At 42.0% G+C, this 21,730-nt stretch overlaps 2 protein-coding genes across 2 annotated transcripts; both read left to right on the forward strand.

Annotated features, from left to right (window-relative positions):
* The first annotated feature begins 4,469 nt into the window (after positions 1-4,469).
* On the forward strand, positions 4,470-7,551 carry LOC138440409 (protocadherin beta-12-like). The gene has a single exon (XM_069589870.1). It carries the CDS (start codon positions 4,829-4,831, stop codon positions 7,226-7,228), a length of 2,400 nt encoding a protein of 799 aa, XP_069445971.1. The 5' UTR covers positions 4,470-4,828; the 3' UTR covers positions 7,229-7,551.
* Positions 7,552-14,988: 7,437 nt separating this feature from the next.
* On the forward strand, positions 14,989-20,903 carry LOC138440410 (protocadherin beta-14). Its single transcript, XM_069589872.1, has one exon. The coding sequence runs from the start codon at positions 17,457-17,459 to the stop codon at positions 19,854-19,856; it is 2,400 nt and encodes a 799-aa protein (XP_069445973.1). The 5' UTR covers positions 14,989-17,456; the 3' UTR covers positions 19,857-20,903.
* The last annotated feature ends 827 nt before the right edge of the window (positions 20,904-21,730 follow it).

Below are 21,730 nucleotides of genomic sequence, written 5' to 3' on the forward strand. Positions count from 1 at the left end.
CCTACACTGTTGGTGGGAAGGTAAGTGGGTACAAACAGTATGGAAGTTCCTCAGAAAACTAAGACTAGAATTACCACTTGATCCAGCAATCCCACTCCTGGGAATATACCCAGAAAAAACTAAAATTCAGAAAGATACACGCACCCCCATGTACACAGCAGCACTATGCACAATAGCCAAAACATGGAAGCAACCTAAATGTCCATCAACATATGAATGAATAAATACAAACTTAGTACATATGTACAATGGAGTACCACTCTGCCATAAAAATGAACAAAATAATGCCATTTGTAGCAACATGGATGGAACTTGAGTATCATACTAAGTGAAGTAAGTCAGAAAGAGAAAGTGCAAATACCATATGAAATCTCTTATTGTGGAATCTAAAATATGGCACAAATGAACCTACCAACAAAACAGAAACAGACTCATATGACATAGAGAACAGGGAGAAGGGGAGAGGGAGAGGGATGGACTGGGAATTTGGGGTTGGTAGATGCAAAGTATTACATTTAGAACGAATAAACAACAAGCTCCTACTGTATAGCAGAGGGAACTACATTCAATATCCTGTGATAGACCAAATGGAAAAGAACATTTTAAAAGTATGTATATATATATGAGTGTGTGTGTGTGTCTCTGTATAACTGAATTACTTTGCTGTACACCAGAGACTGGCACAACACTGTAAATCAACTATAATAAAAAATTATTGTCATCTACAATTCATCTTTTTAAATTACTAAATTCATTGTGCAGTAAAAACCATTTAACTACTTTTAAAATGAGAGTGAGTCATAGAGAAATTAAGAACTTGCCCAAGATTATATAGCTAGGAAGTAGCACTAAGCCTTAATCCATTCTTTATCTTACAAAAGAATACATACTTCATATGATTACTATTGTGATTAAATGTGTAAACACATATGTGGCACTAGAATAATAGGCAGCACAGAATACTCAATAAATATTAGCTCTTATTAGATTTTACTACTCTGAGGATATGAATCAGATTTTTTATATTGAAATATAGTTGATTTACATTGCTCTGTTAATTTCTGCTATCCAACAAGTTAATCAAACATTTTAAAACACTTTCTTCCGTTTTCTCTATTTCTGTATCTATTTCGTCCTGTGACCCCCTTTTATGGTGGTGGTGGTGGTTTTGGCATTAATACTTTGTTGGTATTAATACTTCATGTCTTGTGGTCCATGGCTATCTTCTCATATTTAAGAATGATGAGAGATCAAGGTGCTGACAGTTAGCTCTTTGTGTCTGTGATAATGAGGTTATCGATGGCAGGACCTCACTCTAATGTAATCATTGTAAGATAAGAGTTATTAGCTTAGGAGATCCTCAAATACCAGTATGTTTAAGTTTCTGTTTGAGCCTTTCATATGCTCCAGGTTAGGATTCTGCAATATTTTCTGTGCAAGAGAGAGTTAGAGATGCGCACCTTGCATATTCCAACTGGAGACTACTGCGTGGAAAGGGACTAAATATCTCACCATTCAGGATGCAAAGTTTTGTTTGATTTCCCTATTTTGGGCTTCACCCCTCACACTTGCACTCTTAGCTCTGCCCAGGGTCTCCAAAGTTAGAGATGTTGTTTGGTCGCTAAGTTGTGTCCAACTCCTTTCCAACCCCATAGACTGTAGCCCACCAGGATCCTCTGTCCTTGGGACTTCCCAGGCAAGAATTCTGGAGTGGGCTGCCGTTTCCTTTTCGGCCCTCAATGAACTTCTCTTTTTTCTTTTGGACTTCAGTCTTATACAATGGGTTCCTCTAAATCTTGTATCCAAATGGGATTATGTTGGACAAACAGGAACTTTTCTTTAGACATTTCTTGGAACTGATAACTGCTCTTTGATCTGATTTCTGTCATCAAATTTATGTGTATACATTCTTGGTTTCTGTAAGTTCATATAATTTTTATTAACTGCCATTTATTGGGTATTTAAAAGGAGTGAGCTGTGCAAAATCAAAGACTTACATGAAAGTACTCCATCACAATAAACTGTGGAAAATTCTTGAAGAGATGGGAATACCAGAACATCTGACCTGCCTCTTGAGAAACCTGTATGCAGGTCAGGAAGCAACAGTTAGAACTGGACATGGAACAACAGACTGGTTCCAAATAGGAAAAGGAGTACGTCAAGGCTGTATATTGTCACCCTGCTTATTTAACTTATATGCACAGTACATCATGAGAAATGCTGGGCTGGAGGAAGCACAAGCTAGAATCAATAACCTCAGATATGCAGATGACACCACCCTTATGGCAGAAAGTGAAGAGGAACTAAAGAGCCTCTTGATGAAAGTAAAGAAGGAGAGTGAAAAAGTTGGCTCAATGCTCAACATTCAGAAAACAAAGATCATGGCATCTGGTCCCATCACTTCATGGGAAATAGATGGGGAAACAGTGAAAACAGTGTCAGACTTTATTTTGTTGGGCTCCAAAATCACTGCAGATGGTGACTGCAGCCATGAAATTAAAAGATGCTTACTCCTTGGAAGGAAAGTTATGACCAACCTAGATAGCATATTGAAAAGCAGAGACATTACTTTGCCAACAAAGGTCCATCTAGTCAAGGCTATGGTTTTTCCAGTAGTCATGTATGGATGTGAGAGTTGGACGGTGAAGAAAGCTGAGCACTGAAGAATTGATGCTTTTGATCTGTGGTGCTGGAGAAGACTCTTGAGAGTCCCTTGGACTGCAAGAAGATCCAACCAGTCCATCCTAAAGGAGATCAGTCCCGGGTGTTCACTGGAAGGACTGATGCTGAAGTTGAAGCTCCAATACTATGGACACCTCATGCGAAGAGTTGACTCGTTGGAAAAGACTCTGATGCTGGGAGGGGTTGGGGGCAGGAGAAAAAGGGGACAACAGAGGATGAGATGGCTGGGTGGCATCACCGACTCGATGGACATGAGTCTGAGTGAACTCTGGGAGTTGGTGATGGACAGGGAGGCCTGGCGTGCTGCGATTCATGGGGTCTCAAAGAGTTGGACACAACTGAGCAACTGAACTGACTGACTGTAATATTGCTCTTCGAAATTTGGAAGGAATCAAACGAGGGTATTCTGTCTTCTCTGAGCATAGTAAATCTCACTCTAAATTCAAACATAAAAATAGAAGTAGTGAGGATAACTGTGTGTAGTAAATCCATCTACTTTTCAATTTCTGCCCTTCTGTAGTGATTTATTTTTCAACCATGTGTCTAGCTTACATTTTTAAGAATATAATTGAACTTAACATTTTAAAAATGAAAACTTCTTAGATCCCTCCTCCATCAATTTCTGAGCACCCTCTTGAGACCTTCTATACTGGACATCACAGGTGAATTCTGTTCCAAACAATCTCCCTCACCATGTAGCAACCATGTACTTTGGCTAAAACTGAAACCACCAAAAGCTTAAGAGGTGATCCCAGAGAGGATTAAAGTAAAACAGAAGACAAAGATGAGTTCAGATTCTGAAACTAAAATCTCCACCTACAATTCTATTGTGGGCTTCCCTGGTGGATCAGCTGGTAAAGATTCTGCCTGCAATGCGGGAGACCTGGGTTAGATCCCTGGGTTGGGAAGATCCCCTGGAGAAGGGAACGGCTAGCCACTCCAATTCTGTTCTGGCCTGTATAGAATTCCATGGGCTGTGTAGTCCATGGAGTTGCAGAGAGTTGGACACAACTGAGTGACTCACTTTCACTTTCATAATTTTATACCCCTGAAACAATGATCAGCTCAGTAGCAGGTACCTGATCTTGGTTACTCTGATCAGAATAAAACCAAGTTTTTGTCCTACAACTGGGAAACAGAATCTCTCTCACTCTGTCTTCCTGTGCTGAAAGAGACAGCAGATGACCATAACTATAGCTGGAGTAAATCTTGGGAAACTGAGGGAAGCCAGTTTTAGCAGTAAGCCTGTGTTAAATGAAACTAATATGTTTGTGTATTTGTTCTTTTTTTTTTTGGTAAATTATGAGAAACTAGAACTAAATTATGGATTTCCACAATATGTTCCACCCCAATCTCTTACTTCATTTTTCTCTTAGTTCACAGTTCACTACTATCAAGGAAATCTACAGAAGGCCTTCTGGTGCTATAAGAACTATCTATATATAGTTCTCTTTGTTCTACCTTATGGTTAATTCAGTTTCATATCCTTTGAGAGGACTTCTGAAATGTCTTGTGTACACTTTCCCTTTCCCTTACCACCTAAGGAAGACCAAGTAGTGCTGGAATTTTGTTCAGTTAAACAGTCACTTATACTCTCCTTGTTTCTGGTGCTCAGTTTTCTCAGAAAGATTACATGCTCCTGGGGGCCAGGAATCACATCTTATATTTCTGTATTCACCACAATTGTGTGGAGAGTGGGGAAGGATACTTAAATGCTTTTTAAACATGCTAATAACATCAAAAACTATAAACAGTATAGAATAACTCATGGATGATAGACTATATATGTAATCACTTGAACACAATACATAAAAGAATATTTGCTTCTGGAGGATATTTATGTGAATGGAATTTAGGTAGCTTTCATCAAACTCTGAAAATCTGTGGAGACGCATGGTGGCGCTGCAGGATAACATCGCTGGGAGAGAAAAAACATTCTATGCTGGATGATGTTCTGGACATTGTTATCCAGTGCAAAAAGAGCAGTAGGAAGACAGAACAAGGCTTCAAGTGACAAACTAGAAGTTATTTTCAACAAGGTTAAAATCCTTAAGCCTTGGAAGAGTTGGTGGACATTATCAGAGGCACCTTACCCAGAAGTGGGAAGGGTGAAGCGATTCTGCAGGAAAACTTTGGGAAAGGAGCTATGGAGATTGGAGGGGCAGGCGTCCTGCAGATAAGGCAAGTCCTGCTTTTCTTTGTTTTGCTGGGGATGTCTCAAGCGGGCTCTGACTCTGGGCGCTTCTCAGTGGCAGAGGAAATGCAGAGTGGGAGCTTTGTAGGCAATCTGGCCAAAGACCTGGGGCTGGAAGTGGGTGAGCTATTCTCCAGACGGGCTCGGGTGGTCTCTAATGATAACAAACAGCGATTGCAGCTGGACATAAATACAGGGGATTTGCTCTTAAGTGAAGCACTAGACCGGGAGGAGCTCTGTGGCTCCACCGAGCCCTGTGTGCTGCATTTCCAGATATTAATGAAAAGCCCCTTGGAGTTTTTACGGATTGAGCTCCAGGTCAAGGATATAAATGATCACTCTCCTGCCTTCTTAGAAAAAGAAATGCTCTTAGAAATCCCAGAGAACAGTCCTGTCGGTGCTGTGTTCTTACTAGAAAGTGCAAAGGATTTGGATGTAGGAATCAACGCTCTAAAAAACTACACAATAAGCCCCAACTCTCATTTCCACATTAAAATGAGAGTCAATCCGGATAACAGGAAGTACCCAGAGTTAGTTCTGGATAAGGCGCTGGATTATGAAGAACAGTCTGAACTCAATTTCATTCTCACCGCTCTGGATGGCGGGTCTCCACCTAAGTCCGGGAGTACCTTGGTCCGGGTGGTGGTCGTTGACAGTAATGACAACTCCCCTGAGTTTCAGCAGCCATTTTATGAGGTGAAGATTTCAGAAGATAGCATACGAGGCTCACCGGTTGTCACCGTCTCAGCTTGGGATTTAGATTCAGGTAAAAACGGGGAAATATCATACATGTTTTCCCATGCCTCAGAAGATATTCGCAAGACATTTGAAATTAACCAAAAGTCTGGAGAAGTGAGTTTAACGTCACCCTTGGATTTTGAAACAACTGAATCATATTCCATAATCATTCAAGCCACAGATGGGGGAGGGCTTTTTGGAAAATCAACACTCAGAATTCAGGTGATGGATGTGAATGACAATGCTCCTGAAGTGACTGTGTCATCAATTACCAGCCCAATCCCAGAAAATTCTCCGGAGATTGTGGTTATGGTTTTTAGTATCCGAGATAGAGACTCTGGGGAGAATGGGAGGATGATTTGTTCTGTTTCAGAAAACCTCCCGTTCGTGCTAAAATCATCAGTTGAGAATTACTACACGTTGGAAACGGAAAGAATGCTGGACAGAGAAAGGCAAGCGGAGTACAACATCACCATCACGGTCACTGACATGGGAACCCCCAGACTGAAAACCGAGCACAACATAACCGTGCTGGTGTCCGACGTCAACGACAACGCCCCCGCCTTCACCCAGACCTCCTACACCCTGTGGGTCCGCGAGAACAACAGCCCCGCCCTGCACATCGGCAGCGTCAGCGCCACAGACACAGACGCGGGCGCCAACGCCCAGGTCACCTACTCGCTGCTGCCGCCCCCCGACCCGCTCCTGCCCCTCGCCTCCCTCGTGTCCATCAACCCCGACAACGGCCACCTCTTCGCCCTCACGTCCCTGGACTACGAGGCCCTGCGGGCCTTCGAGTTCCTCGTGGGCGCCACCGACCGCGGCTCGCCCGCGCTCAGCAGCCAGGCGCTGGTGCGCGTGCTCGTGGCGGACGCCAACGACAACGCGCCCTTCGTGCTCTACCCGCTGCAGAACGCCTCGGCGCCCTGCACCGAGCTGGTGCCCAGGGCGGCCGAGCCGGGCTACCTGGTGACCAAGGTGGTGGCGGTGGACGGCGACGCGGGCCAGAACGCCTGGCTGTCGTACCAGCTGCTCAAGGCCACGGAGCCCGGGCTGTTCGGCGTGTGGGCGCACAACGGCGAGGTGCGCACGGCGCGGCTGCTGAGCGAGCGCGACGCGCCCAAGCAGCGGCTGGTGGTGCTGGTCAAGGACAACGGCGAGCCGCCGCTGTCGGCCAGCGTCACGCTGCACGTGCTGCTGGTGGACGGCTTCTCGCAGCCCTACCTGCCGCCGCCGGAAGCGGAAGCGGCGGCCGCGGCGCCGGCCGACCCGCTCACCGTCTACCTGGTGGTGGCCTTGGCGTCGGTGTCGTCGCTCTTCCTCTTCTCGGTGCTGGTGTTCGTGGCGGTGCGGCTGTGCAGGAGGGGCGGGCCGGGCTCGGCGGGTCGCTGCCCGGTGCCCGAGGGCCACTTCCCGGGCCACCTGGTGGACGTCAGCGGCACGGGGACCCTGTCGCAGAGCTACCAGTACGAGGTGTGTCTGACGGGAGGAACTGGGACGAATGAGTTCAAATTCTTGAAGCCGATTCTCCCCAATCTCCCGACCCAACGCCCTGGGAAAGAAATAGAGGAAAATCATACTTCCTGCAATAGCCTTGGGTTCAATATTCAGTGACCATAATTAAGTTTTATATCTATGTTGTTTTGTGCCGCTTCTACACCATCGTTATTTCCCCCCAAATATGTATTTGAAATTGCACTGTTACTTTTATATCTTCGCATGTTTTACCCATCTTCTAAGTGAATGCTTTTTTGTGTGGTTGTAATTATTACAAATAGTAATTTATTCTCTAACCAAGGAGGTCTTAATTCATAATTAATTCATAGTTAATTAACTTGCCTTACACCAAGTAACTTTTTTCTCATGGCTCCCTCTTCAGTTGAACCTTCACTCACAATTATGCTTTTGATAAAATAAAGCAGACCACTTTCAAAGTATTTCAAGTGTTCAAGCATTTCTTCATTTTTTGTGATTTTTCTAATGGTTTAATATTGGTTGCTATTTAGAAATGTCATTTTTCTTTAAATTCATCACTCTTTTTAATTTTTTTAAACATTTATTACTGCTGAAAATATACCTGAAAATAATTTCCTTTGATAAACATAATCACCTTGTAGGAAAGGGCCAGAAGGCAATTTTCCTAGTGTCTCTCCCTTATTGATCCTGAGGGTTATTGTGAAGACATATTAATATTGTGACCACCCACATAATCTTGGAATATAAAGTTTTTATTTTCCAGATGTCTCACTAATGTTACAAACGTATAATGCAGTCTAGTAGAATGCAGGCTCCTGAACCATAATTTGTTTACAATGGCAACCCACTCCAGTACTCTTGCCTGGAAAATCCCATGGAGGAAGGAGCCTGGTAGGCTGCAGTCCATGGGGTCGCTAAGAGTCCAGCACGACTGAGCGACGTTACTTTCACTTTTCACTTTAATGCATTGGAGAAGGAAATGGCAACCCACTCCAGTATTCTTGCCTGAAGAATCCCAGGGACGGGGGAGCCTGGTGGGCTGCCATCTATGCAGAGTTGGACACGACTGAAGCAACTTAGCAGCAGCAGCAGCATAGTGGACTTGTGTACTAAAGTGTATAATCTTTTGCCTCCTGTGCTCTCCCAGAATATATATACACTTGGAACTAATTTTCAAATTTTGAAATAGCCAATAGAAAAATTATATAACATACACAATAGAAATGTTTTGTAAACACTACTTAGCTTTTTTGTGATGTAATTTGAAATTGCCTATATTATTCCATTCAATTTAATTTTCAAATGTCATGATCTACTAAATTGATTTCATGACTTACTAATGTGTAGCAATCCAAAGTTTCAAAACCACTTTTCTCAGATATTTGTAGAGTACTGAAAAGTATGAAAAGACAATCCTTTAACATTCTAATTTTAAAACTTTTAAAGCCATTGTAGGAGGAAGTTTTGTTTCATGCTGTACAAGCTCTAACCAACCACTTTTGCTTTGAGTGACCTGACTGTATCATAGAAGAGAAAGCCTTCATTGTTGGGGGAGGATATTTCCAAGAATTTCATCAAAAAGTCTTAAAGTCTATATGTTGTGGAAGGAAAGTATAGATGAGCAAAATGAGTAGGGATATAGAGGGAAAGGAAATGTGTTCATGAGAGAGAGAGAGTAGGTATGAGAAAGAGGACATGCATGAGGGTAAAATGATTGTTTTTATTCCTGAGGTGGGGCCACAGACTAGAGTCAATGCCAGGAACTGCCTCTTGAAGATATTCTAATCTTAACATTGTAGAGGGGCTGGGTATTAGTTAATAATGCCTGGAAGTACAATCTCTTGCTCTAGCATATCCAAAATAACCTAATGTTTACACTTCTTGAATGCTAAAATTTCACTGCCAGTTCTTTTGAAGTGTATGAACTGATTGATGATTCTGAATTTAAGAAAAATGGAGGGAACAAAAGTTTCTCCATGCAGGCTAACTAAATTCTAATTTTCTATTTTCAGAAGTGGAAAGAAAAAGTGAAAGTGAAGTCGCTCAGTGTGTCCAACTCTTTACCACCCCGTGAACTGTATCCTACCAGGCTCCTCCATTCTTGGGATTCTCCAGGCAAGAATACCGGAATGGATTGCCATTTCCTTCTCCAGGGGAACTTCCCGACCCAGGGATCAAACCCAAGTCTCCTGCATTGCGGGCAGACGCTTTAACCTCTGAGCCACCATGGAAGCCCTCAGAAGTGGAACTAGGAATAAATGAAAGCTTCTTTACATAGAGAACAAAAATTCATATTAATAAATCAAAGTATTAAGGTTACCTCCTATCTTTACTGTACTTAGTGGGGAAAAGATGGATGACCACTAGCATAAAGAGATATATGATGATATAGCTGTCAAAAATGAAGGTGGGAGTGTTCTAGTAGCTTGTTTCCCCAGTAAGCTTGGCCTCTCACATTTGTAATAGGGGAAGGGGAAAGACCAGTTTAAACAACTCAGGCAGAAAATTTAACAGGTGCAACAGCAGAGAAAAGCCTATTGCTTCGGGTTTTTCCACCTATCTGAAGAGGAAGACTTGTCTATTTATGGAAAGAACTGTTTCCTTACTCTAATGGAGAATGGTGAGGCCTTTGGAGCTCAGATACAAGTAAACGAACCAGTTCTCTTCAAATGTATTGTTAAAAACAAATTTTGCTCTTATGCCTCAAATAATTTACAGTTAAATTTAAACCAGTGCATAGGATTTCAACTATATCAGCCAATTTTATATTAAAGGACTATAGGTTGTCAATGGGAAGAGGTCACTTACAAAATGGAGACGTAAGAAACTGCTCAGCTTCCCAGAGTTGATTTTCTTAAAAACCCTTGCCAATAAGAACAAAACAACAGTTTAGGTTGGAATTTGCCAAGAGTATGGGAAAGAAAGGGGCTTCCCAGGTGGCTCAGTGGTGAAGAATCCACCTGCCAATGCAGGAGCTGCAGGAGCCACAAGAGACGTGGGTTCCATCCCTGGGTCAGGAATATCCCCTGGAGAAAGTAATGGCAACCCACTCCATATTCTTGTTGGAATAATCCCATGGACAGAGAAGCCTGGTGGGCTACAGTCCATGAAGTTGAAAAGAGTTGGACGTGACTGAGCATGCATCCACTGGTTAATCTAACATGGCCTCTCAGTACCTTGGCCGCATGCTGTACTTTCTCACTACCCAGGATTATTCTATGAAATATGATTTCAGATCTCTCCCTCTAAGAATACCTTCTATGAGATCCTTCTATGCCTTTAGCCCTCTGATCTAGCTACTCCTGTCACATCTTGTCTTTGACCTTGTCCCATAATGCTGCTACTACCTATCAACCCCCTCCTGTTTTAACTTCCTTCCCATCAGCTGACTCCCATTTCACCACTACCAACGACTCTCATGCTCATATTCTCAATTCTCTTCAATTTTCCTTCACTCTAGGATTTCCTTTACCTCCTGATGAAACACCACATTAGATAAATATTTTTATCTAAATTATTCAATAAAAATTATCTTTTCTCTTACACCTGGGATGCTGCACTCTATAAAACAAAGCTTAGAAAATAATCAGTACTATCACCACTAAGGTTATCAATTTCAAAATTAATTGGGCTTTCAAGATCAAGAAATCTTTTTATATTTGCCTAAGTAGCATTCACTCTCCACTTTCACTTTCATCAAGAGGCTCTTTAGTTCCTCTTCACTTTCTGCCATAAGGGTGGTGTCATCTGCATATCTGAGGTTATTGATATTTCTCCTGGAAATCTTGATTCTAGCTTGTGCTTCCAGCCCAGCGTTTCTCATGATGTACTCTGCACAGAAGTTAAATAAGCAGGGTAACAATATACAGCCTTGACATACTCCTTTTCCTATTTGGAACCAGTCTGTTATTCCATGTCCAGTTCTATCTGTTGCTTCCTGACCTGCATACAGGTTTCTCAAGAGGCAGGTCAGGTGGTCTGGTATTCCCATCTCTCAGAATTTTCCACAGTTTATTGTGATCTACACAGTCAAAGGCTTTGGTATAGTCAATAAAGCAGAAATAGATGTTTTTCTGGAACACTCTTGCTTTTTTGATGATCCAGTGGATGTTGGCAATTTGATCTCTGGTTCCCCTACCTTTTCTAAAACCAGCTTGAACATCTGGAAGTTCATGGTTCATGTATTGCTGAAGCCTGGTTTGGAGAGTTTTGAGCATTACTTTACTACTGTGTGAGATGAGTGTAATTGTGCGGTAGTTTGAGCATTCTTTGGCATTGCCTTTCTTTGGAATTGGAATGAAAACTGACCTTTTCCAGTCCTGTGGGCACTGCTCAGTTTTCCAAAGTTTCTGGCGTATTGAGTGCAGCACTTTCACAGCTCAACATTCAGAAAAAGAAGATCATGGCATCTGGTCCCATCACTTAATGGGAAATAGATGGGGAAACAGTGAAAACAGTGTCAGACTTTATTTTTGGGGGCTCCAAAATCACTGCAGATGGTGACTGCAGCCATGAAATTAAAAGATGCTTACTCCTTGGAAGAAAAGTTACGACCAACCTAGACAGCATATTCAAAAGCAGAGACATCACTTTGCCAGCAAAGGTCCGTCTAGTCAAGGCTATGGTTTTTCCTGTGGTCATGTATGGATGTGAGAGTTGGACTGTGAAGAAAGCTGAGCGCCGAAGAATTGATGCTTTTGAACTGTGGTGTTGGAGAAGACGAGATTCCCTTGGACTGCAAGGAGATCCAACCAATCCATTCTGAAGGAGATCAGCCCTGGGATTTCTTTGGAGGGAATTGCTGCTGAAGCTGAAACTCCAGTACCTTGGCCACCTCATGGAAAGAGTTGACTCATTGGGAAAGACTCTGATGCTGGGAGAGATTGGGGGCAGGAGGACAGAGGATGAGATGGCTGGATGGCATCACTGACTCAATGGATGTGAGTCTAAGTGAACTCCGGGAGTTAGTGATGGACAGGGAGGCCTGGTGTGCTGTGATTCATGGAGTTGCAAAGAGTCGGACACGACTGAGCGACTGAACTGAACTGCACTGAAGCAGCATTCTCTTTTACTCTTCATAGCAACTTCATATCTACTTATCTTAAACTTCTTACCCTACTACGTACATACTGCTTTCTGGCAGATGAACTTGCTTAATATCTTAAAGAGAAAACAAAATCCATCAGATGGGAATTATCTTAATTTCCTATCCCCAAACCTATACTCTTGATAGCGTATGTACTTGTAACTTCCTCTGCTGAGTTCCCTTCCACTTAAGTCCAACTCCTTCATATTTGCTGAATCCTGTCTTTGACAACCTTCTAGGGGCTTAACACTGATAATATCCTTTCTTGTATATTTTAATTTTCTCTTTCTTTACTCAGTACTACAAATCACCGTTTTAAAAACATTTCTCTAGGGTTAAAAAACCCTCTTGAGTCTAAATTCTCCTCCAGATACAAATATACTTTTTTCTTTTGCAGCTAAATTTCTCAAAAGGGGACTTCCATTTTTACTTCCTTATCCCTCTTGCTTTTCAACCCAGTGCAGTCCGTATTGAAAACTGCTATTGTAAAGCTGATCAAAGATTTCTGTGTAAGTTTTTAAGATTACACTGCTGAAATAGAGTAGTACAATTATGCAATGGCTTGTAAAATATGTGTCTCTTGTAACAGCCACAATGGGTAAATGATTGCATAGACAGGGCAGCTTTGCTCTTCATGGTCCTTCTGGAACCAAAATTTGTTCCAAGTAATTCCTCTTGCATCCCCCATTGCAATGTCATAATCTATATGACTGTAGCTGGGTCACTGCCACATCTGGGTTCTAGTTGACTAGGAGGGAAAACATAATCCAGATGTGGCAGACCCAGGAGTGGCAAATGAAAGTTCTATTCACAGTGTGTGAGAACTTAGCCACACCTAACTACAGGCGAGGCGGAGTCACTATGTGCTTGGATACAGTTTTGTTACTAAAAAGAAAAAGGGAACAGATTTTGGCAGACATCTAACAGAATCCTCCACAATGACCACCTCCTTAAATCCAGTGGGCCATTTTAATATTTTCTTGAGTTTTCTGAAGCATTTGCTACTGTCAATCTTCCTCATAGTTTTGAAATGCTATATGCTTTTGGTTTCATAATTCTGAACTCTGAGCTTTCCTCATCTTTTTTAAAAAATACTTCCTTACCTCATCTCTAAGTGAAGATATTTCTCAGAATTCTATGCTAAATCTATTCTTGTTTGACACATTTTCGCTTGGTTTACATGGAGATCTCATAGTTTCAAACCCAGGCATACCTCATTTTACTGCACTTTGCAGAGATTGTGTATTTTTACAAATATAAAGTTTGTGGCAACCCTGCAACAAGCATACCTATCGATGTCATTTTTCCAACAGCATTTGCTCACTTTATGTCTCTGTGTAACATTTTGGTAATCAGTATTTCAAACTTTTCATTTTAACTATATTTGTGATAATAAAACAAAATATAATGGTAATCTGTGATCAGTGATCTTTTTTTTTTTTGATCAGTGACCTTTGATGTTACTGTTGTAATCATTTGGGGGAGCACCATGAACTGTACCCATGTAAGACAGTGAACTTAACAGATAAATGTTGTGACTGCTCTACCAACTGGCTGTTCCCCATCTTTCTCCCTCTCCTTGGACCTCCCTATTCCCTGAGACATAACAATATTGAAAATAGGCCAATTAATAATCCTACAATTTGCCTTAAGTGTTCAAGTGAAAGGAAGAGTCACATATGTCATTTAAATCAAAAGTTAGAAATTATTAAACTTGGTGAAGAAGGCATGCTGAAAGACAAGAAAGGCTAAAAGGCCTCTTGCACCAAAGACCCAGTTGTGAATGCAAAGACCAAATTCTCTCTTTTTCTTTCTCTTTTTTAAAATTAATTTATTTGGCTGCTCCAGGTCTTAGTTGCAGCATGAGGGATCTTCGATCTTTGTTGCAGCAAGTGAACTCAGTTGTGGCATGTGGGATCTAGCTCCCTGACCAAGGATCAAACCCATGTCCCCTGCATTGCGAGTACAGAGTCTTAGCCACTGGACCACCAGGGAAATCCTCCAAGGATAAGTTCTTGAGGGAAATTAAAAGTACTAATCCAGAGAATACACAAATGATAAGAAAGTTATACAGTTTCATTGCTGATGTGGAGAAACTTTTAGTGACCTGCATAGAAGATCAAACCAGAAATATAACATTGCTTTAAGCCAAAGTTTAATACAGAATAAGGCTTCAACTCTTCAATTCTATGAAAGCTGAGGGAAATGAGTAAGTAATAGAAGAAAAATTTGAAGCTAGCAGAGGTTGGTTCGTGAGATTTAAGGAAAGAAAGTGTCTCTAGGACATGAAAGTGCAAGGTGAAGCAAAAAGTTCTGATGCAGAAGTTGCAGCAAGTTATCCAAATGATCTGCTAAGATAATTCATAAAGCTGACTATACCATCACAGCTTTTCAATGTCAATGACATGGTCTTACATTGGAAGAAAAATCATATAGGATCTTCACAACAGGAGAGAAGTAATGCCTCACTTCAAAATTTTAAAGGACAGCTGATTCTTTTGTTATGGTCTAACACAGCTGGTTGAAACCAATGTTTATTGACCACTCCAAAGACCCTAGGACCCTTAAGAATTAATGCAAAACCTATTCTGCATGTGCTCTTTAAATGGAACAACAAAGCCTGGATAACAGCACACCTGTTTACAGCATGTTTTACTGAGTATTTTAAACCCACTGGTGAGCCCTAGTGCTGGAGATGTACAAGCAGGATAGTGTTGTTTTCATGCCTGCACACAACATCTGTTCTGTACCCCATGAATCAAGGAGTCATTTTGACTTTCAAGTCTTAACTATTTAAGAAATACATTTCATAAATCTTTGGCTGCCACAGATGGTGATTTCTCTAATGGATCTGGGCAAAGGAAATTGAAAACCTTTTGAAAAAGATTCACCATTCTGGATGCCATCAGAAATACATGATTCATGGGGAGCAATCAAAATATCAATATTAACAGGAGTTTGGAAGAAGTTTATTTCAAACCTTGTGACTCAGGGGTTCAAACTTCATCGGAGGAAGAAACTTCAGATGTGGTGGAAATAGCAAAAGAACTAGAATTAGAAATGGACTGTGAAGATGTGACTGAACTGCTGAAATCTCATGATGAAACTTTCTCATGGATGAGGAGTTGCTTCTTATGGATGTGCAAAGAAAGTGGTTTCTTGAGATGGAATCTACAGGTGAAAATGCTGTGAAGGTTACTGAAATGACAACAAAGGACTTAGAATATGACAAACTTAGTTGATAAAGTAGCAGCAGGGTTTAAGAGAATAAACTCCAATTTTGAAAGAAGTTCTACTATGGGTAAAATGCTCTCAAACAGCATTGTGGGCTTTGTTTATGAAACAAAGACTCCATTGATGCAGCAAACTTCATTGTTGCCTTAAGAAATTTCCACAGCTACTCCAACATGTAGCAATCATTCTGATCAGTCAGCAGCCATATAACTGGAGTGTAACTGCTTTACGATGTTGTGTTTATTTTGCATGAATCAGGTAGATGTACACACATATCCCCTCCCTCTTGAGCATCCTTGCTACCTTTCCCCCTCCCTCCTCTTTAGGTCATTACAGAGCACTGAGCTGAGCTTCCTGTGCTATACCGCACCTTCCCACTAGCAATGTATTTCACACGTGGTAGCATATATATGCTATCATAATTTCATGCAGCCATGAAATTAAAAGATGCTTGCTCCTTGGAAGAAAAGCTATTACCAACCTAGACAGCATATTAAAAACCTGAGACATTACTTTGCCAACAAAATCCGTCTAGTCAAAGCTATGGTTTTTCCAGTAGTCATGTATGAATGTGAGAGATGGACCATAAAGAAAGATAAGCACTAAAGAATTTATGCTTTTGAACTGTGGTGTTGGAGAAAACTCTTGAGAGACACTTGGACTGCAAGGAGATCAAACCAGTCAATCCTAAAGGAAATCAGTCCTGAATATTCATTGGAAGGACTGATGCTGAAGCTGAAGCTCCAATACTTTGGCCACCTGACGTGAAGAACTGACTCACTGGAAAAGACTCTGATGCTGGGAAAGATTTGAAGGCAGGAGGAGAAGGGGATGACAGAGGATGAGGTGGTTGGATGGCATCACTAATTTGATAGACATGAGTTAGAGCAAGCTCTGGGAGTTGGTGATGGACAGGGAAGCCTGGCATGCTGCAGTCCATGGGGTTGCAAAGAGTCGGACAAAGAGCAATTGAACTGAACTGAACAAGCACTTACCAGCCACTTTGTAAATATTAAACCATTAGATTCCTACAATAATCATCCTACAAGGTAAACATTAATATTACCCCTATTTTATAGGTAAGGAAGCAGAGGTACATAATTTGCCCGTGACTGTAGACAGTGAGTAGTAGAACTAGGATTCTAATGTAGATACTGTGATTCCAGAATCCATGTTCATAACCACTATGCAGTGCTATCTCCTGGGTATAAGATGTGTCTTCTAGGTATTTACATATTACTATTTACCTATGCATATATTTTGGCATATTTTGATTATCTGGCATATTTGATTACTTTGGCATATTGTGATTACCAAATTTTCTAGCCTTTGAGCCCCATAAAGACAATGTCATGTCCTTAATATGTAGTTTTTTAAAAATATACAAGTGAAAAAGTAATGACAATATTAACCATAACTGACTGAAATCTATAAGCGTTTATAAGACTGAAGAGGAGAAAACACTTGCAATAACTCAAGAAATGGCCTGAATAAAACATAATTCTTTCGGTTCCGGATATTTTAATGGTTCTCCTTGTCAAGCATTCAAAACTGATAATTCAATGCATTTCATGAACGTTGTTTAAATACTGATTTAAAAGAAAATGGGGAAATGCAAACACATATCGAATATAAAATGTTTTAAGGTATCACTAAATTTGTAGTCCTTATCTGTTAGAGATACTTAGTGAAGTATTTAGAGGTAAAAGTACATGATGTCTGGGATTTGCTTTAAAATACTCCAGATGAGTTGATGAATTACTTGTTCAAAGAGAAAAAATTTTTTACTGAAAAAAATTCATAGAGACACATGGTGGCGCTGCAGTATAAGACAAAAACAGTGTTTCTACAGCACAGGGCTCCATTATTCATGAGAAGAGAGAACATCCAACCCACCGAAAAGAGAGGTATTAAGGCGCTTCACCTACAGACTTGGAGGTTTATATAGCCTTCAGAAGTTTCCAACTTAAAAAAAATCAGAGCCTCAGTTTGCAAAATTAGGGCTGCACTAAAAAATTTCCACAAAAGAGGTTTCTTCAAAGAACCATGGAGATCAGAGGGGCACTCGTTCTGCGGAAAAGGCAAGTCCTGATTCTCTTTGTTTTACTGGGATTGTCTCAGGCGCGTCCTGAGTTTGTGCCCTATTCTGTGGCAGAGGAAACAGAAATCGGTTCTTTGGTGGCTAATCTGGCAAGGGATCTGGGGCTTGGTGTGGAGGAGCTCTCTTCACGGGAGGCTCGGGTAGTATGTGATGATAATGAAAAGCATTTGCACCTTGATTTGCTGACTGGGGATTTGCTGATAAATGATAAACTGGACCGGGAAGAGATGTGTGGCTCCACGGAGCCCTGTGTGATGCATTTTCAGATGGTATTGGAAAACCCTTTACAGTTTTTTCAGGCTGAGCTGCACATCAAAGATATAAATGATCACTCCCCTACATTTCTTGACAATGAAATAGTTATTAAAATATCAGAAAGTACCGCTATTGGAACTACATTCCTAATGGAGAGTGCCCAAGATTTGGATGTAGGAAGCAACAGTCTTCAAAACTACACAGTTAGCCCCAATTCTCACTTCTACATTAAAATTCAAGACAGCGACGATGGAAAGATATACCCAGAACTGGTCCTGCACAGAGCCTTAGATCATGAGGAGGAGCCTGAGCTCAGATTAACACTTGTAGCACTTGATGGTGGAAACCCACCCAGGTCTGGGACAACTTTGGTCCTCATCAAGGTCTTAGACATCAACGACAATGCCCCGGAATTTCCGCAGAGGCTCTATGAGGTACAGGTCCCGGAAAACGCACCGGTTGGCTCTTGGATTATCACCGTCTCTGCTAAGGATCTGGATGCAGGAAATTATGGGAAAATACTTTATACGTTTTTTCATGCATCAGAAGATATTCGTAAAACATTTGAAATCAATCCAATATCTGCGGAAGTTCATTTGAGATCACAACTGGATTTTGAAGTAGTACAATCCTACACTATAAATATTCAGGCAACAGACGGTGGGGGTCTTTCCGAAGAATGCACTCTTTTGGTGAAAGTAATAGATACAAATGACAATCCACCGGAAGTGATCATCTCATCAATTACAAAGATAATTCCAGAGAACGCCGCAGAGACCCTTGTGGCTCTTTTTAGTGTCCGAGACCAAGACTCTGGAGAAAATGGAAGGATTATTTGCTCTATCCAAGAGGACCTCCCTTTTTTTCTGAAACCGACCTTCAAGAACTTTTTCACCCTAGTTTCAGATAAAGCACTGGACAGAGAGGAAAGAGCAGAGTACAACATCACCATCTCGGTCACTGACATGGGAACTCCCAGACTGAAAACCGAGCACAACATAACCGTGCTGGTGTCCGACGTCAACGACAACGCCCCCGCCTTCACCCAGACCTCCTACACCCTGTGGGTCCGCGAGAACAACAGCCCCGCCCTGCACATCGGCAGCGTCAGCGCCACAGACACAGACGCCGGCGCCAACGCCCAGGTCACCTACTCGCTGCTGCCGCCCCCCGACCCGCTCCTGCCCCTCGCCTCCCTCGTGTCCATCAACCCCGACAACGGCCACCTCTTCGCCCTCACGTCCCTGGACTACGAGGCCCTGCGGGCCTTCGAGTTCCGCGTGGGCGCCACCGACCGCGGCTCGCCCGCGCTCAGCAGCCAGGCGCTGGTGCGCGTGCTCGTGGCGGACGCCAACGACAACGCGCCCTTCGTGCTCTACCCGCTGCAGAACGCCTCGGCGCCCTGCACCGAGCTGGTGCCCAGGGCGGCCGAGCCGGGCTACCTGGTGACCAAGGTGGTGGCGGTGGACGGCGACGCGGGCCAGAACGCCTGGCTGTCGTACCAGCTGCTCAAGGCCACGGAGCCCGGGCTGTTCGGCGTGTGGGCGCACAACGGCGAGGTGCGCACGGCGCGGCTGCTGAGCGAGCGCGACGCGCCCAAGCAGCGGCTGGTGGTGCTGGTCAAGGACAACGGCGAGCCGCCGCTGTCGGCCAGCGTCACGCTGCACGTGCTGCTGGTGGACGGCTTCTCGCAGCCCTACCTGCCGCCGCCGGAAGCGGAAGCGGCGGCCGCGGCGCCGGCCGACCCGCTCACCGTCTACCTGGTGGTGGCCTTGGCGTCGGTGTCGTCGCTCTTCCTCTTCTCGGTGTTGGTGTTCGTGGCGGTGCGGCTGTGCAGGAGGGGCGGGGCGGGCTCGGCGGGTCGCTGCCCGGTGCCCGAGGGCCACTTCCCGGGCCACCTGGTGGACGTCAGCGGCACGGGGACCCTGTCGCAGAGCTACCAGTACGAGGTGTGTCTGATGGGAGGTCCTGGGACGAATGAATTTAAATTTCTGAAGCCAATTATCCCTGATCTTCCAGTCCAAGACTCCTGTAGGCATATAGGGGAAAATGAGAACTTTAGAAATAGCTTTGGACTCAACCTTCAGTAAAATAATTTAAACTTCTGATGTTTTGTTATTCTTGGCAAACTATAGACCCCCCTTTTTTTTGTAGGCCCCTTTTTGCCAATCTGTAATATATTTTATGTTGGATGGTAGTTGCATCTATTATCATTTCTCATGCTCTCCTCGCAGTTGCTTTAAAAATCTTCAGTGGCTTTAAATTAGTGGCTATATAATGTCATGGAAAAATAGTTTTCTGATTTTTGGTACATTTGGTCTAAATGTCATAGTAATAGAGTTATTGCTAATTTTTTGTTGTGACAATGCCATTGTTATGCAAGATGACATTATTATTTGGAGGTGCAAATTCTAAAGTATTAGGGAATGTCACTGTATATGTAATTTACTTGTAGATATTTCATCAAAGCATAGATAGAGACTTCAAAAATTAAAAGTCCTGTTGACTGGGTGGAAAGTATATTGGATCTTATTGCACTCGTCCCTTTCAAATTTTTCATCATAAAGGGTAAAAGTGCTACCTGTCCATATTCAGTAGTAGGGTACCTTATTTGTTTTGGTTATTGTTATATCGAGTTTTTCATGAACTCACTTTATGACAAAACTGACCACATTGAAAATTAGTGATTTCTTAAGTAACTTCCCTTTTTTCTCATTGTCATTGATGCTGTTTTGAGGGGAGGAGTTCTGCTATTTTACATTGCTGCTTTGTTTTCTCTCAATATGCCACATTTGCCAGTTTAAATTTGTATTGTTTTATAGTGTTCATTACATGGCTTGATTGTTTATGGTGTCATCTTAAGTAAAATAAAGATAAAAACTTCTTAAGAATTAAGATGAAAATTCAAACTGTTAAAGAAATGAACTCGGTTCACTTTTAATTTTTAAAAGTAAATATTAAAAATCCTTAATATTTATGCTCTTTCTCAGATGTTCACAAAGGATGGGTCTATATTAATGGCTTATAGATGCCTCATGGTGTTCCAAATCATAATATCTCCAATCTATAAGTGTACAGTTCAGTGGAGATTTTAGTAACTATGATGTAGTGTGGATAATAAAGCTACTGTGCATATACATTTCTGTGATTTCTCTTATAAAATTAAATATTATAGACTAGATGATGTAGTAAAATGCAATTTTGCTTGATGTTGTAAAATATGCAAAACAAATTCCAATTTTCTTAGGAAATTTTTTTTTGCTTCATGAAGCTTTTACTGGTCTTATTTTGCATTGCAACAGATACTTACTAATTGTGAGAATTTTATTAACTAGACATTTAAGCAGTACTGCTGCTGTTAAGTTTGTGACCCCATAGATGGCAGTCCACCAGGCTCCCTCGTCCCTGGGATTCTCCAGGCAAGAACACTGGAGTGGGTTGCCATTTCCTTTTCCAGTGCATGAAAGTGAAAAGTGAAAGTGAAGTTGCTCAGTCATGTCTGACTCTTAGCGACCCCATGGACTGCAGCCTACCAGGCTCTTCCATCCATGGGATTTTCCAGGCAAGAGTACTGGAGTTGGTGCCACTGCCTTCTCCATTAAGCAATACAGTCCTGAAAAAAAAAATGTTTGGACCCTCTTTACCTCTCAGAGGCATAAGAAGCAAATCTTACTTTTCTTATTCATAAGAGTAAGAATAGACAAGAACAAAATACTCTACTTGAATAATTCAGAAACAAGCTTGTATACTGCCAGATAGAATGAAATTCAAGGTCAGATCCTTTTATATAGGAAAATTTAGTCATGACTAAAGAGATGTCAAAATTACTGGAGGGAGGGAGAGACTGATTACTTTTCCAGTAAAATTGGCTGGAAAATTCACTATATAAAGAAAATATCTAAGTAAAAATCTCTTTACAACCTTACTGTTGGTTTCACTTTCTTAAACAAGGTTTTAAAAGTGC

The sequence above is a fragment of the Ovis canadensis genome, chromosome 5 (assembly GCF_042477335.2).
Source record: "Ovis canadensis isolate MfBH-ARS-UI-01 breed Bighorn chromosome 5, ARS-UI_OviCan_v2, whole genome shotgun sequence".
NCBI classification, from domain to species: Eukaryota; Metazoa; Chordata; class Mammalia; order Artiodactyla; family Bovidae; genus Ovis; species Ovis canadensis.